The sequence below is a fragment of the Lates calcarifer genome, linkage group LG21 (assembly GCF_001640805.2).
Source record: "Lates calcarifer isolate ASB-BC8 linkage group LG21, TLL_Latcal_v3, whole genome shotgun sequence".
Classification (NCBI taxonomy): Eukaryota; Metazoa; Chordata; class Actinopteri; family Centropomidae; genus Lates; species Lates calcarifer.
In genome coordinates, this window is record NC_066853.1 from 18,811,008 (window position 1) to 18,827,397 (window position 16,390).

At 39.9% G+C, this 16,390-nt stretch overlaps 1 protein-coding gene across 3 annotated transcripts in view; it reads right to left on the reverse strand.

Moving 5' to 3' along the window:
• Window positions 1-7,184, reverse strand: part of cadm2b (cell adhesion molecule 2b) — a 151,473-nt gene extending 144,289 nt beyond the window's left edge. Inside the window, exon 1 of one of the 3 annotated variants that reach the window (XM_051065498.1) lies at window positions 6,807-7,184. In XM_051065498.1, coding sequence (XP_050921455.1) covers window positions 6,807-6,867 — 61 coding nt within the window. In that variant the 5' untranslated portion in view covers window positions 6,868-7,184. The remainder of the gene's footprint in view (window positions 1-6,806) is intronic. The other 2 variants (XM_051065496.1, XM_051065497.1) reach the window with 2 other exon arrangements.
• Window positions 7,185-16,390: the final 9,206 nt, after the last annotated feature.

Below are 16,390 nucleotides of genomic sequence, written 5' to 3' on the forward strand. Positions count from 1 at the left end.
GACAAACAAACTGCGCTGTTTTGCAAGCACAGTGAGTAATGACTGCAATAACTCACTGAAATGCTTTCAGGGTTAACAGAAAGTCAATCTTTGTCATTTATACACCTCGATGACAAGAAATGTCAAGGTTAATGTCAGTTTGGTTTGTAATGACAAACAAATTAAATGTAGAGCTGCTGCTAATGCACCCAAGCAGGTACACCAAAAACATAATGTTTAGGGGAGACCATTACATAATTCTGTCATTAAGGAATGATTATTCATCATTATTGAACAATAGATATTATTTTAGAAAACAAACTGCTGATGGTCTTGATTTATTACCTTTATTCAATTAGTTTTTTTTTTTCCCCTATATGTTTGAGCCATGGTTTACTAAAGATGCTACACAAGAAGTGACCCCGCAGTGTTGTGAAATACACGTCCCCTGCATTACAAATCTCCAATTATTTTACTCTAACAATCCATTTCCATTCCCAGGGGGGTTTGGATCAATATAGTTTCAAATTATTATATAAAGTCCTACCCCAACTATGGTCAGTCTCCTGCAGGTATAAAATTCAACATGTACAGCAGCTATCCTTGTGTTGTAAACAGTGGAGCTGCTGCTATTTGATAACATGATAAATGAAATACTCTGCTCCCTGGGCTTCAGCTTCAGCAGCGAGCCATTCATGTTTAGAAATATTGACTCAGCTGTCTGAGATCATAGGAATACATGTAAATTCTGTTTTTATGGTGGATTTCCCCTTTAAGATGTCAGAACACAGGTGCCTCTTCAGGAGCTTTAGATTGATGTAAGCACTGCTTGCACCACTTTTCAGCGTGACCAATTGTGGCATTAAACTTATCATGAGTATCTCCAGAAAGCCTTTTGGGAAGTAGAGAAATCTCTTAACCTCCTTCGCTCAAATACGGGTCAAAATAATTTTTAATAGTGTAATTGCCCTTACAGTCTATCAGCCTCATTGCTAAGCTTATACCCACTCAGAGGGCATGGTGTGTAAGAGCGCTATGACAAAGAGCATGGCGAAGGAAGACTGACAGCATGCGGCGTAGTTGGGGCAGCGAGCAGCTAATCTTTAAGCCCGTTCCCCACTTGTCTGAGCACATTTGCCTCTGGCTTGAGGCTTATCCCTACAGATGTATATCTGTCAACAGAAAGCAAGCGGGGCAGCAGTGGCTCTTTTGGAGCACATTTGTCCCCTTTACTGGATTATTCATTTGCAGCAATACACAGCACAGCTCCAGAGCCCACACTTGGCAGCTAGGAGACGTTCTGCAGGGATAAGCTAACCCTCAGTGGTGGGGAATGGGTATCCTTGAATGTAAACCACCTTCCTCTGCCATACCTTGCCTTTAGCTCAGCCAGCTTATTTCCTCATGCCTGATTATTCCAAACCACAGGAGATGCGCCCATGCATATATCTCACAGGCTCCCCATGTCTCGCAATATGTGACATTTTGGGGCTCACTTTCACTTGGGTCCAATATGTATTCATTTCAAGAGATTTTCAATACACCCAGATCCAAGCTGAAACAGAACTCCATTTTCACACAAAAGAACTGAGAAGTGGTGCACCAACTGCCATCGTATAATACGCTCAAAATGACAAATCGACTCTGCAGGTAGGACAGTTATTCACATCTGTGTCCATTCTGCAAGTTTTGTGAGCTCTGCTGCTGGAATCAAGCATTTTAATGGTAGATATGGTGACTCCTCTGTGAATTCTATAATAGGCCACACGGGTACTGCCCCAGACAACTCTAGGCTACACATGAAAGCTAAAAGGAGACACTTGATTTTAATCCTGATCCTCTGAAATTCTGCTGTGGTTAATTTTGTCTTTATACATTATGAATATTTCTGGTGCAAGCTGGTTGAATGTTGCGCCATAATACGCACAGTCCTAACCGTATGCATGCAGACCATGCGTACGTGGACGGGAATCAAATTCAAATACATTCCATTTATTTTGCTTATTTGTTGAGATTTTCATCCTGATGAATGCAAATGAAAACATTTAAATAATGCAAAGCACCATATGAAATATATGCACTGATATGCATGCATGCATTGTGCATGATTCTTATTTTTGAAAGAGCATTGGATTGGAATTCAAGTCCATCCCAAATGTCGCCTTCCCGCAAAAAGGTGTAAATAAAAACACTGTCATATTGTATCAATGTTATTATTGAATCATAAACAACTACTAATCACTAACATGATGTTGCAGACACATTAATATTATTTTGGAAAGTGTATGAAGTCCTAAGGATCATCTCTTTGTTCAGTGGTCTGTCAAATGTAGTGATACGTGATTGGACATTTTCTGATACGTTTTGATGTTAAGAGAGTTTGTGATGTGAAATTTGGATTCCAGTTTCTCTCATATATTTACAAGAGCTAGTGTGAATAAAATGGCATCCTATCTACTGTTCACATATTCAAATCACTAATCACAGTAGGGGTCTTCTCCTAGGCCAATATTTAAAGAAAATATCAAACACTGTACAAGACACTTTTGCATTTTTAATGACTCGCCTCAATTCCCTCCCTAATCAGGGAAGAAATTTTTCATTTACATTAAGAGGGAATTATTCATCCTCAACCTCCTTGTCTCTTTTTGTCTGTAGTTTTGATGTCTGTGGTTTTGATACCAGATTAAATGCTGTAAAAAAAAAAAAAAAACCTGAGAGAAAGAGAGCCACTTTCATTTATTCTCCACTTTGCCCTCATTACTGCCCCCACACGTTATGGTCAAACACACACCAATGCTCAAATGTCACCTGCAGGTTGTACTTGCCAAAATGTCTGACGAGATAAGAAATGATGAAAGGCTCCGTGCTCAAACAAAAGAAAAGTTCCCTTGGCGGTATGGGAGCTTTTTGGGCTCTGCAAGAAGGAAAGTGATGAAACACTTGAGTGGAAGGAATGTCAAACCAAACCAGAGGAGCCGTGGCCAACAAAGAAACGTGCAGATCATAAAACTTGCATCTCTGACACAACCAACCCTCAGGTCTGCAAAGCGACTAAGTATAGCTGCACCACATGGCTAATTAGCATTACTAGCCTGCCTGCCATTTTACCTGTTAACGGGCTCTGACAAGTCTGTCAGGTGTCTGCATTAGACACATTTGATTAAATATGTTGTGATGGCTCTGGTGGGGTGATACACCAACACCTTACAGAGTGACGCAAGTTCCCACTGGTGCACATAAGGAAAAACAGGTCCTCACGCTCAGAGCGGTACACACAATAGAGAGGGGACAACAGATATACGGTAACTCTACATAAAAATTAATCTATTCTGTCACTACAGCATATTAAACATTTAGGCAGTGCAGCACTCCATGGGCTGCAGCTATAGATAAGAGTCCAGCAATGCATTTAAGCAAAATACTATAATGTAGTTGTTCTAAGAAGGATGAGCCTGCATGAAATGACTCTCAGCATTATGGAGCATGAACAAAGCTGCTGAGGCTGAAGTCTTGTCTACAGTATCACTGCAGTGTGATGTGTCGCACTGCAATTTAACTGTCGATTAGGCTGCGATCACACAGAAGACGCATGCACCTTATTACCTACACCGAGGAGGTTATGTTTTCAGTCTCATTTTGTTTGTTTGCCTTTCTGTTAGCTAGCGTGATATCTCAAAATCTGTGCACAAATTTGAATGAAATTTGATGAAAGGTTAAGCCATGGCCCATTGCAGAGGATCTATATGCACCATCAGCAGTTTATTAAAAGGACTTGTTAACACTGCAAGATGGGAAGTCTTTGAATGTCTGCCCCATACTACTGCTCTTACTTGGATGAAAAGAGTCCTGCACACGCATCTTATAATTGCCCACCTCTGTGTATTTAGCAGCAGACCTCGATCCCAGTGCAGATTAAATATTTCTGACCATTTTAATAACAAATTTGGAGTATTGTGCCAATTTGTTGGGGGTGGGTGCTCTCTGAGTGCTTTCTAGTTTTATTCGTTTCATTCATTGTTTGACTGCTCACATCTTCCACAAAATAAGAGCTTCAGTTTCTTAGACACATACTTTTGGGGCACTGCCCTGGGCGCCCCTAGTTCATGTGTCTAAAGTTAAGCCACATAGCATAAATATTTAAAGTAGCTCTTGAAGTGGGCACTATCTTAGAGGAGCTCTTGGAAAAGATGATAAAACTCTCTATGCCCTGATCCCTCTGTCAGGATGTCATAGGACCCAAATCTGTTCCAAAATAAGCTATAGTGTTCTGCTGTCTGTTTTTATCCTCAACACTGTTATCACTGTTGAATTAGCTAATGATACTAATAGTTTTAAAGCAGTAAAAACATGCACTGGTCCACGTTTGGAGCTCATGTTGCCGATGTTAGAGGTTTTATAGATGTATTCTTGAACAGGCAAAACATATTTTTTGATCACAGCCCTCTGGTACAAATATTGAAATAGCAATATAATGCAACAATGTTCAATGTCTTCTAAAAGACATGGAGAGGGTGAAGTGATTAGATGATCTCAACCACAAGCCACGTTGCCCATTCTAAGAGTGAACCATGATCAACCTGCAACGAGCAGCATCGGACATCTGACATATGAACATTTCTTCAATATTTTAATTATTCGGAATATTAAATACTTCAGTGTGGACAGAACTAAGATGAAACATCCAGACAGGCCCAAACTTAAATTTGTGGTAATGCTTTGCACGGTCTGATACCAGACAACAAACCTTTAATGCAAGATGCTACAAAATTTACATTTGCATTTACTTTTTTACTGCGTATGGTTTTCTTTAAAACATATAGCCCATGAATGGAATTCTTATTGCAAGCTGTTCTTCATATTCCAGATAACAGAGAATCCTTGAATGCACCATCAAGAGGTTTTCACAATGGTCCCTGCATGCAATACCATGTGACATCAAAAACTGCATGACATGACTGACATGGACTGACACCACTGCCTGGATGGTAGGAAATACTCTAAAAAGGTACATTATTATATAAGGTACATTATTCTTTCCAAAAAATACCCTTAGATTAGTAGTTAGCTAATGGACCATAAAATATGCAAAATGTTGCATGGATATTTAACCCTAACCATGATCCACCCCACAGGGGCGACATCTCAAGGGGGCATGATGCGAGGTGAATGCAGCTGGATGTGTCATCAGGTCGCAGCTGGATTTACACCACTTGACGGCATCTCAAGTTGGGCAGCTCAGTGAGATGAAACAAATGTGTGGGGTGGAAACTTGCTGAAGGGGAAGACAGCGGGCCCACCAAAAGCAACAGACATCGAGGCACAAAAATAAAAAATTCTTTTTGTAACTAAAGGAGAGATGTACAAGTCAGTCTAATAGGATTTAACACCATTAGGCTGCCTGACATTCAAGTTAAACTGGGGCCCGGCGTGTGTTTTCTTGAGTCTGACACTTGGACTAAAAATATTTGACATGTCGCAAGTGGCGATGTTCCTGACAAAATCTGAGACTGAAATAGGAGTCATTTGAGAGTTGATTTTTGATGTGATGTGATGATGTAATGTGGAAATTACAGGAGCAGCCATATAGACTCTGACTAGGTTTCCTACTGATTCAGTGCTCTCTGTTGTTTCTGAAACATAAATAGTTTAGATCAACTCTGAATCATGAGAATTATCCTCACTGGCATCATCACTCTGGTAGACCACTGGCACTGCTGTCATGTCCTCGCTACAGTGTACTGAATCAGCAGTGTCATGATGTCTTATGGGACAAAATCTTGAGTTGGGGTCGGTGGGGATTTTTTTTTTCTTCTTCTTCTTTTTAAACAGCCGCCTTCCCTCCCCCGCTGTAAGCGCTATGTATCTGCGCACTGGTCGCCTACAGGGCGGTGGCTGCGCAAGCATGTCCAAGAGCGGGACGGTCTGTGGGGAGTTGAGGGAGTTGTCATGGGGAGACACTGATGCCTTGGCTGCAGAGAGGCATTGCACATACAACCTTACCTGCGTCTGATCCCGGCAGCTCAACTTTCAAAAAGCGACTACATGGCTTGCACGGTTAGTAATGCATAGCGATCCTCTTGAAGAGTGCGTCCACACACACGCGCGCGCGCGCCCACAAACACACAGCCACCCGCACTATTCAGCCTGCACTTAAACCCAGTGCGCTAACTGGCCGTGCAGGAGACAAAAGCTCAACTCAAATGCAGTCGTTGCCATTGCGAAGACACCTCTGCAAAATCACCGATTTAAAGTCATGCATGAAATCACTTAAAAAGGCCCAAAGAGAGCAGAGAACAGTATGACTTGAAATGATCCACTCAATGACAACGGTCTCACAACAAACAAGACGCACGCCACCAGCTGCTGTAACCTTCCGTGCATCCCTGTTGTCAGCTTCGGGGGGGGGGGACATAACTGGATGAACAGACAAACGGCAGGCGACTACAGGCGGCTCATCTGCAGTCTGTGTGTCTTATCTGTCACTTAACACCAAAGGGAGAGCAACGTCCAAGTTGTCTCCGAAACAAAAAAAACTTGTGCAGCCGCATTCTGCTTCTCATTGCGCCGCACAATTCAACTTCCAGGCATTCCAGCACAGTCGGCTCTGACAGCAGACAACGGCAGCCGTCCCCCCGGCCAGAACTGATGCGCAAACACACATCGTTTTTTTTTTTTGTTTTTTTTAAAGGGGGGGACAATCAACTCTCTTCGCATTGAAGACTTGAACTCACGTGTGACACGATCACATTTGATCTTTTACACTTAACGCAGCCACCACCTCATCTCACACCACGCCCGTCTATACAGCAACATCCAGCGCTCACCTTTAAAGACGCTTGCACAGAGGCTGTAAAGAATGAAGATCAAGTGCTGCTTGACAATCATTTTCTTCTCTTTTTTTTCCTTCACAATTTTACGTCGACACTCCACTCGGTTAGTCTCTTGTCTCTTCTTCTCTCTCTTTTTCTCTCTCTATTTTCGTCGGGATGGACTTATCCAGGTAAACGGCGCAGTTTCGGACTGACCGGAGTTACATTGATGAACTCTGCCTTTTACCAGAGAAGCCCCTGTGTATTTTCGCAGATCCGGGGGCAGTGATTACTGTAGTGAAGCAGGACGGCAGAGATGCTCGTCGGCAAAGTGCAGCTCCTGCCTCCCTTTATTGCCTTTCTCTTTGACTCGCTGCAGAGAGCAAGAGTCCCGCCCACGCTTTTTGACTAATGAAGACGCTTCACCAATGGAGAACACCTAGAAATAGTTCTGATCTCTGGTAAACTGTCAAAACAATTACACCGTTTGACATGTGGGTTACTTTCTTACATCCATTTCTTGACAATACGCTTCTGCAGGAATAAGAGTGACAGTTTAGGCCCATCATAATATATGATCTATGAAGTCAGAGAGGGACAATGTTGGGCACCACAGACCCCCCTCTGAGGCTCTAAAAGGAAGTCATGATGATGCTCTACGCTCCATGTTTATTGTCAGTGTGACTCTTAACTGTGAGAGTGCAAAAATCACCATGCCAGTGATTTAATGTATTAAAATATGCCCACAGCTAGCAGAGTTAATTTAACACTTTTAGACAGTTCTGAACAGCCGCCCCAGAGCCATAACAGCTTTATGAGCAGACAAACACAAGCCTGCAGTCAACACTAGACAACTCCAAGTAAGTGTCGCTGCAAAATCGACACTTATTATCACTCAGAAAATTTCACAACACATACTGAGTGCCTTTCTCTGCATCTTGGAAATGCAATAAAGAAGGACAGCATGCAGTAACAAGAGAGAGACCTGCCCGTGACGCGTGGAATAGGCGGTTGCTTCCCCAGAGGTTGTGACCTGATGTCTGGGTGTGTGTCAGGAATCAGTGCACAGGCGCAGGGGAGGTTAATGGGCTCCTAGACATCCCCCTTCCTTCAAAGGTTCCTATGAGTGGTGCACAGAAATGAGTGTGACCATCCCTAAAGACAGAGGTGGGGGGAAAGCGGCGGCTCCAGCCAGGGATCGTTTTCTAAGCCCATCGTGAGGATTTTACACATGGTTTAACATGCTGCCGGGCGAATTTGGTTCAATTTTGCACAGTGGCCTTCCACGCCACTCCCACTTCAAATCAAATTGCTGACCTGGCCCATACCACCTGAGAAAAAAGCTGTGGTGCCAAAAATGTATTCCAGGTTTTTAAATCACTGGCTTTTCTCTCAGTAGGAATAAATGTAAATGACATGTGAAGCTCCACCATTCATTATCTAAACAAGCAATCAGTTGCATCACTAATTTTCATTGCCAAAAAAGAAATTAATGCAGAATTTTTCAGCATGTTCTAATCCATTACAGCTTTTAATCATGGTTCAAATGGGGACCTTTCACTAAGATGTGTGCTCATTCAGTTTTGTATGCTGATGCTGCGTTTTAGCCTTTTAACTTGGAACCATGCACATCTCTAATCCCTGTGGAACCATTGTTGCCTCTCTGAACTGTAAACCTTGAAGGACTGAGCGCTCTTGTGTGACATACATTCTCTATACAACTCACTTATAATTCAGCGCAGAACCATCCAAAGCTAATTACCATGAGGATGGTTGTACAGAATCAATCCCATGTGTCCTGAAGGTCAATTCCTCATCATTTCATCAGATCTTTGAAAGTACAATTCTACTCATGTTCCTTTTAAAAAGTGAGAATTTATTGACCATGTGGGTTCAGCAGAAAAGCACAGGGTGCTGACATAGATCTGTTATGCAGAGGAGCATGATCCCAGTTTCATTTACCTCCGGGAGTCTGCATTCTACAGTACCTCTGTGCTTTGTATCAAACTGCCCAACTGTGTGCATTGCCAGATTTAACAAGGTCACCAGCTCCACTTGAGATTGCTATCAACTTGTTAGGAAACAGTGCAATATAAAAAGCCTTTGTATCACACTGTTTTGATCTTTAAATATCATTGATTATGTTGGAATTTTTCAACTAAAAATCCAACATGAGATCACACAGATTTCAGTTTGAATTGATAACCTTGGTATGTTCAAAAAGATTCAAAAGTGAAACTGAAGAAAACTGGATCTTCGTTTTTAAAATATATACTTTTTAAAAGCGTACATAAAGCAGAATAAACATTCAGTAACATAGAGGTTGACACTCAGACATTACAAAATATTCTATAAATGAGGCAGGGACAGGGCTGGTCAGCAGCACTGTTTGCTTCTGCTTGGATTTTTACATTTATAGTCTGACTGATAATCATCCAAACATCAGCTTATCACAGATACACTGGTAACAGTGAATATTTCAACTAACAGGTATCAAGAAGTTACAGTGCAAACATTTGACATATGTTTGAAGATATCTGAGGGAGTAAACAGTGTTGCCATTACACCAGAGAGCATTTCTAAATTCATTTTTCAACAGTAAAATGGCCTGCTCAGTGCATATGTTGGTCACAGGTCTTTAATAACCAAGTTTAATCAAAAATGTTTGTTCAGGTTCTTTGTTTATCCCAACTGACTTGACATACATGGAAAGTTCCTACTGGGTTTAACAAGCTCAGCACCAGATGAGTTAAACCAGGCAATGCTTTAAATGTGCCTACTTTGAATAAGATGTGTAAAAGTCACAGAAGACCTGTGCACACATTTGAAAATGTTGTATTAAATAATGTGTTCCCAGTATGCATGTGTGTTGTTACAATTCAGAAATATCAAGAAAAAGCACTGAAATTAAAATGTTCAGTTTTCATACTAATGAGCTCCCAGAACACTCTTAATTAATTCATTCATAAGATTCAATTAAAAGTATCACTCACAAAAGCATTTCAGTTTGGCTCTTACCTTGAGGGAGTATTACACATGTAATGTTTCACGTTACACATTGTGTTTTACACTATACAAAGTCTATCACTGTGAAAGCCTAGCCAACCCTAGATTCCTTTGTATTAAATAAATGATTAATTTGTTGTCACGGAGATTACAACATTTAATCTTGTTTTTCATCAGACACATTTTCAAGCACTTCTGTCTCCCTCTGTTGAAAGTTGTACGTCATTTTATTTCAAAAGAGTTTCTGGCAGATGTGACTGAGCAGGGATGGAGCTGAGCTCCAGCACTTTTTCATGAGTGAGACTGAGTCACAGCTTATTGCACCATTTCAAAAACACTGTAAACTGCATCATACTCTACCTGAGAATACACAGTAGTGTTACAATGTACATGTCATTTGAGAATAATATATACTTCTAAATTGCCATTCATCTCTTATGTTCAGTATCTTTCTTAGCTGCATGCTTAAGGAAGATACTGAATATTTTCATTAGCACTAAGCTACTTTATCATAATGAGATAAACACTAATATTTCTGTCCACGCTTAAATCACTGTCATTATTCTGCATCATGCCTCTGTGTAATGATGTGCAGTGAGGACATGTTGCAGTGTGCTGCTGAAGACACTAGAAGACAAAGACAACAAGTATGTAGAATTAATACCATTTCTCTGAATTATGTGCATATCTCTGAGCTTTCTTGTAGCACTTGCATATTTGAAGGCCAGCACTGTGTCAAAATAACACAAGTATTAGTTTTACTATCTGAAAAGGCTGTACTTGTTTCACTTTTTTTCCCACAGTTTGTAGACTGCAATACTGCATGTTTAAGGTACCTTTCAGCCACTGAACTATGGATTAAAACTCAGACTACAACAGCAGCACAGCACTTTGTATACAACTCTCCATATGAGCCTGTTTCTGTATAATCCATTGTGTCTGACACATACATGTTTTTTTTTTCCCTGTCAGTGCTCCACTGGGAAATAACACCTGCTCTCTCAAGCTTTGTAAAGCTTGAACTTTAACATTTTATAATGAGAGCTTTATGTTGTTGGTGCATTTCCTTATGCCTATAAGAATATTTGCTACTGATGGCTGGTAGGAATAAAATTCCATCTGTTTATTGCCTTATTGATGGAACATTGAGAACTGCTACATTTGATAATGGGTTTTCTGTATCAGGCAAATAACGTGCAAGTCAGCACCCTATGGATGTCATTATATGCGGCAAAATTAAAAATAATCACTCAAATATGTTGTCTGGAAATGCATGCAAGTCACAACCATTCCCCACAGTATTTTAATCTAAATTCAGTGTCAAATATACACAGTGCGCCACGTCAGGATTGTTGTACATGCAGGTTCTGATTACTGTTTTCCAATAAACATGCAACCATATGCTCCTCTGATCTGATGAGCTATCTAACCTTAAAAATGCACTCTGTATACCACCCACATGCTGCCAACAAGCTGAGGCATCAGTCAGCTGGACGAGTGACAATCGAATCAAACGTGATTCAGCTTTGTGTGGCAATGCCACAGACAGAGGTGAAGGGAAACTGAAGCCTCTTTAATATCGACAGACCTTAAACAAAGATACATCATATTGGCTTCATCAGACGATCATGAAAATTTGCATTTACACTATTTTTATATGATAAATAATAATTTAAAAAAAAACAATCCCTGGCATGAATTTAGATTTTGAAAAACTTAATGTAGTTTACTTATTGGTCATTATTAACATTCCTGGTCATACTAGCTAAGTGTGGCTGGACAGCATCTAAAGAGGGACAAAACACCATGTATGTTTTAAAATATAATGTAAAATAATACAAAAATATCACAAGTTACAGTACGTCAAATTAACAGATTTTAATGAACATGTCTCATTCTCTACAGAATAAATAGTAATTTAGGTTTTACAAAGTAAGAGTTTGTTTTGAGGGCTGTAGCTTCATTTCTGACTTAGGCATTATGTATGTTACTCTGTGTTTAGGTCACAAGATCTTAAGGGAAAAGTCAAAATTATTATTTTTTTAACACTAAGCAGTGGGTTTTGTAGATGTAGGTTAAGTCTGCCAAGCTAGCCTATGTAGTCTGTGAAAATATTGGATTTAAACATTAGTTTCACCCACAGGCAAACAGACAGGCCACAGGTGGTCAAGACCAAGACATGATAACTTTGCTGACCCACTCTCTCACATATGGAACATGGACTGACATAAAAACACCTTTTATGGGTTCTACTCTGAAAAGTTATCTGGGCAACTTAGTAAGTTGATACAGGCCCTAGGATAACCATGTTCTCCTTTCAAACTACTTAACCATCAGTATGCTCTGCCAATCGAGATTATTGAAAATATACAAACCACAAAACCTTGAACAGTATTTTAAAATATAATAATAGTTGAGACTTTTCTTAGAACACACAAGAGTATATATAAACATTTACACAGTATTCCCTAAAAGCCCTATTATCCAACGCTGCCCTCAGTTTTCAAGTATCTTGACACATATTACAGTTTTGGCTGTGAGAGTGTTTGCGCTTAAGTAAAATATTTCAGCACCATTTAATGTAGAAGTGCTTATAAGGATACCCAGCATAGGACCACAGTGCACTGTTGTATTACCCAAATCACAGAATTACTGGGCAGAACATTAGTATGGCTCATTAATTGCAAATGAAATCTTAAATAAACATGGTGACACCATAGACCCTCCGCACCTTATTTTCTACTGAAACTACTATTGAAAGATGAGTCATCTTCAGGCCAGGAGAGGGGCATGGTAATTACTGCATCGTTACTGCACAGCTCCAGGAGTGTGGAGCTGTAATAATTCAATCAATACTGGCCTTTTGTCTTAACTTTACAAACCAAGCATCTTTTCAAGGGCACACACCGCCCCCGTGGGACCAGTATGGAGGCATATTCAAGCAGACGCTCCTCTCTTCACCTCCACCATCCTTGCCCATACAAACAAAACCTAGTGCCCTGGTTATGCAGAGTGAAGTGCTTTGTGTTAGGGCTCACGTCCACGATAGCCCACGGCAGCTGGTGTTCTCACAGACCACTGCATGGAAAATGGGCTGATTTCAGGATTTAGCTGCCTGTGGTGGATTTCTCACTTGGTGCTTATTGGGGCCAGAATCACTTTGATATGGACTTGGGTAAGATTAACAGCGAGATTCTAAGTCCCCGGTCTCAGTTTTGTTACATGCTGGTCAGTGTTGCTGCAGTTTACTGTCATTATGCTGCTCTGACAATGGCAGCCCAGTTAGCATACAGCTATTTAATATTTGCATTCAAACTGAAGAGTCAAGCTTTGAGGCATCCGTTGTGATAGTTATGATGTCTGGAAGACATGTCATTTCAAGCATCAAGGTCACTGCATCACATTCACCAATATAAGGAGAGCAACATTTAGAAACATAATCCTAAATGTTTCTGATTATTATATCTTTCAAATACAGGGATGTACTACATCTCAATATGTGAAAACTAAACAGTTATATCAATCTAAAAGCAAAAGAAAAAGCACTACATCTGGTGTCTATCAGCTTTTATTCATCTTACACTAAATGAGAAACAATGAGTAACAAGTTTTAGAAGCGCTGCACGACTTCTTCAGCAGTCTGACACTGCGAGCACTACCAAAAGTTTTGATACTTGGATGGCCGTGTTATACACAGAATTATGATGCCAGTGTCTCATAGCTCATCAGCACTCTCTGCACCTCCTTTGCTTATCTTTGCATAACTACACATCCTGGTCATGTTTCCTTTCTCCTCCTGACCATCTGTTCCCTGCTGCCAATCTTCTGAGCGTGCCAGCTTCTGCCTCTACATCCTCTCCCTACTGAGGCAATCTTAGTATTGATATCATATTCTCCCTCTCTCCTTCTCGCTCTGTTTCTGTCATCCTTGTCTCTTTCACCAGTCTGAAGTCTTGATAACTAAGACAGTATGGATACAGTTTGTGATTTGTGTCACACATCTTGAACTTTTATAAACTGGCATCTGGCTATGTAGAAACTCTAACTAATAATCTTATAATGTTAATACTCTTAATATATTACGATCAAACGAGTCGTTAGGACGTTGTCTTTCCATTATTACAGTTATTAGAACAATTTGTATTTCTAGTGCTTTAATACAAAAGCGTGAGTTTTTGTAGCTTATATTTGTTATGTTGTGATTAGCACTGCGACAATTAGTTGATTACTCAATGTCAATCAACAGAAATAATCAGTAAATATTTTGATAATCAGTTAATCGATTCATTTATTTAAGTCATTTTATGAGGAGAATATGTCAAAATCCTCTGATTTCATCTAAAGTTTCACTTTCATCAAAAGTGAAGAACGAATACATAAATCTAGAAAATAACTGACAGGCGCTAGCTGAAAGATGTTGACTACAGCTACATTAGCTTGTGTTACTACACAGAGAGAATATACAAGGTGCTGGTTATCCCTGGTAATATTGCTGAAATCAATAGCACAACCTCAATGAGAAGAGGCTAATACACACATACAGTATATCACAATGTGGCCAATGTCTGCAAAATCATACATATACATGTAGATTTGTGGTTAAATACAACAAGCAGTGGTCACCTAGTGTTCATTAGAGCAAACAAAACTCCTCACGCATGTACTAAAAACTAAAAATTGCCCACAAAAATGATTTTAATCGCACTTAGCCTGAAACTATTCATTTAGACAATGGAATTATGATTCCAGTTAAAATAAAGAATGACAGTGTCCATGAATTGTATGCCCTTTAACTGATCATATGTGTTGTCACTGAAAAAAACAAAAATTTAAAAGCAAAAAAATCAACATATGGTGGTGTTCTGCCAATTAACAGAAAGATCAATCTGTAGCAAAGTATGAAAAGGTTCAGCCACCAGCTTTCTTTTAAAAAAGTAATTTATTGTACTGCTGAGCAGTCTAATGGAGGGGAAAGAAATTATGGTCCCACCAGTGGAAATAAGTGCTGCTTTGTGTCAACTTTTTTTTTGTTAAAACCAAATTCTACCCATAACTCTATGCAAGCCCTCTTAATCATGTTTCTCATAATTGGACTGCGAGCCATTACCAATTTCTGATGTGTGTCAACTCGCCATCATGTAACAGTTAAGAGCACATTTCTTGCTCTACAGATAAAATATTCATCTTCAGCCAAATATTGTGCCAAAGAAAATTGTATGTTGTATAATTTAAAACCTTATTTTCTCCCACAGAACATTACTGTAGGCCTACCTGTTCCTTGACAGACCTCGACATTCACCACTTCCTCATAGAGCCGATGGTTGGCATCCACTACAGTGTATTAAGAACTCTACTGCTTGCCTCAGGCTTTTAAAGTAATGACTAATACACTCTTTGCAAACCACTGAAAGACTGCCGTAAAACATCTCAACCTAAACAGAGTGATGTATGTGGTTGCAGTAATACACTGTGGTCAACATATTTAACAGAGAGGTCTGCTTATTCTGTAACATTCCGATCAGTGGTGTTTGCAAACATTATTATGGTGTTTGTCTCAGTCTGCTAAATACAAGCATCAGACACATGGAAGTTATCAGCAAGTGAAATTGAAAAAATTACTTTCATAAGTTTTGTTTTGGAGAAAAAGTGAAATTCCATCAGTGCATTATGCATAACTAATACATAATTCATACATAGATGAAAATTTCATCAAGGAAACATGATGACTGAGGTACACGCAATTACAAGCTTTGCTCACATCAAAGTAAAATAAACTGATATAAATAAGTGATGGTACGTAAGGAAACATGCATTCAGGCTAATAGATGCTCCTTGAGCATCCAGAGTATAAGTTGTATAATGATGTTTTTGGTCAAGCAAACTACCCCTCTGACAAATTAATACAGTATATAACAGCCTGCTGATGTTTGAATTTTTCCTCTTAACCAGAATATGAAAGTGCACTCATGTTTAAGCTGGGTGAAACTTTAAGATGTGTCTCAAGAACAGCTTGTCAGACCACAGAAGGGTGATTAGAGTTTGTTGTTGTGCTGTATGCTAACCATGGCTCTGTTTGCAGGCCTGACAGGTGCCACGCCAGATCCATTAGGAGGCATTTGCACCTCTCCCCGAAAAAAGAGTATTTTGATACGTCCTCTTTGGTCAAAACAAAGCTGCTAGAGCGGCAGTGCCAGACCCCAGAGGACAGGGAGGCGCTCTGTCAAGTATAAACCACACTGAGAGTTACAAAGTGTAAGAAATGACCCAGACTTCAAATTCTAATCTTTAACTTTATTCTGTAGTTTTATGTCCCCTGTAAAGACATTAACCTTTGATACCAAATATATCATATCTACTCAACAGAGGAAGATTTTACAGTGGCTGCACATTTACTTTGGTCCAATCAACACATTTTTCTCTCAGCACCTCTGTGCTCCATTTACAATTTCACTTTTTTCACTTTCACAAAGACATCTGGTTTAGAGGTGAATTAGCCTTTTCAGCTAATGGCTAATTCACCTCTAGAGTCTATTAGCAGGGTGCACTACCTGCTGTTTCTCAAACTGTGCTGCTAATTTTAGATGACTCTCTAG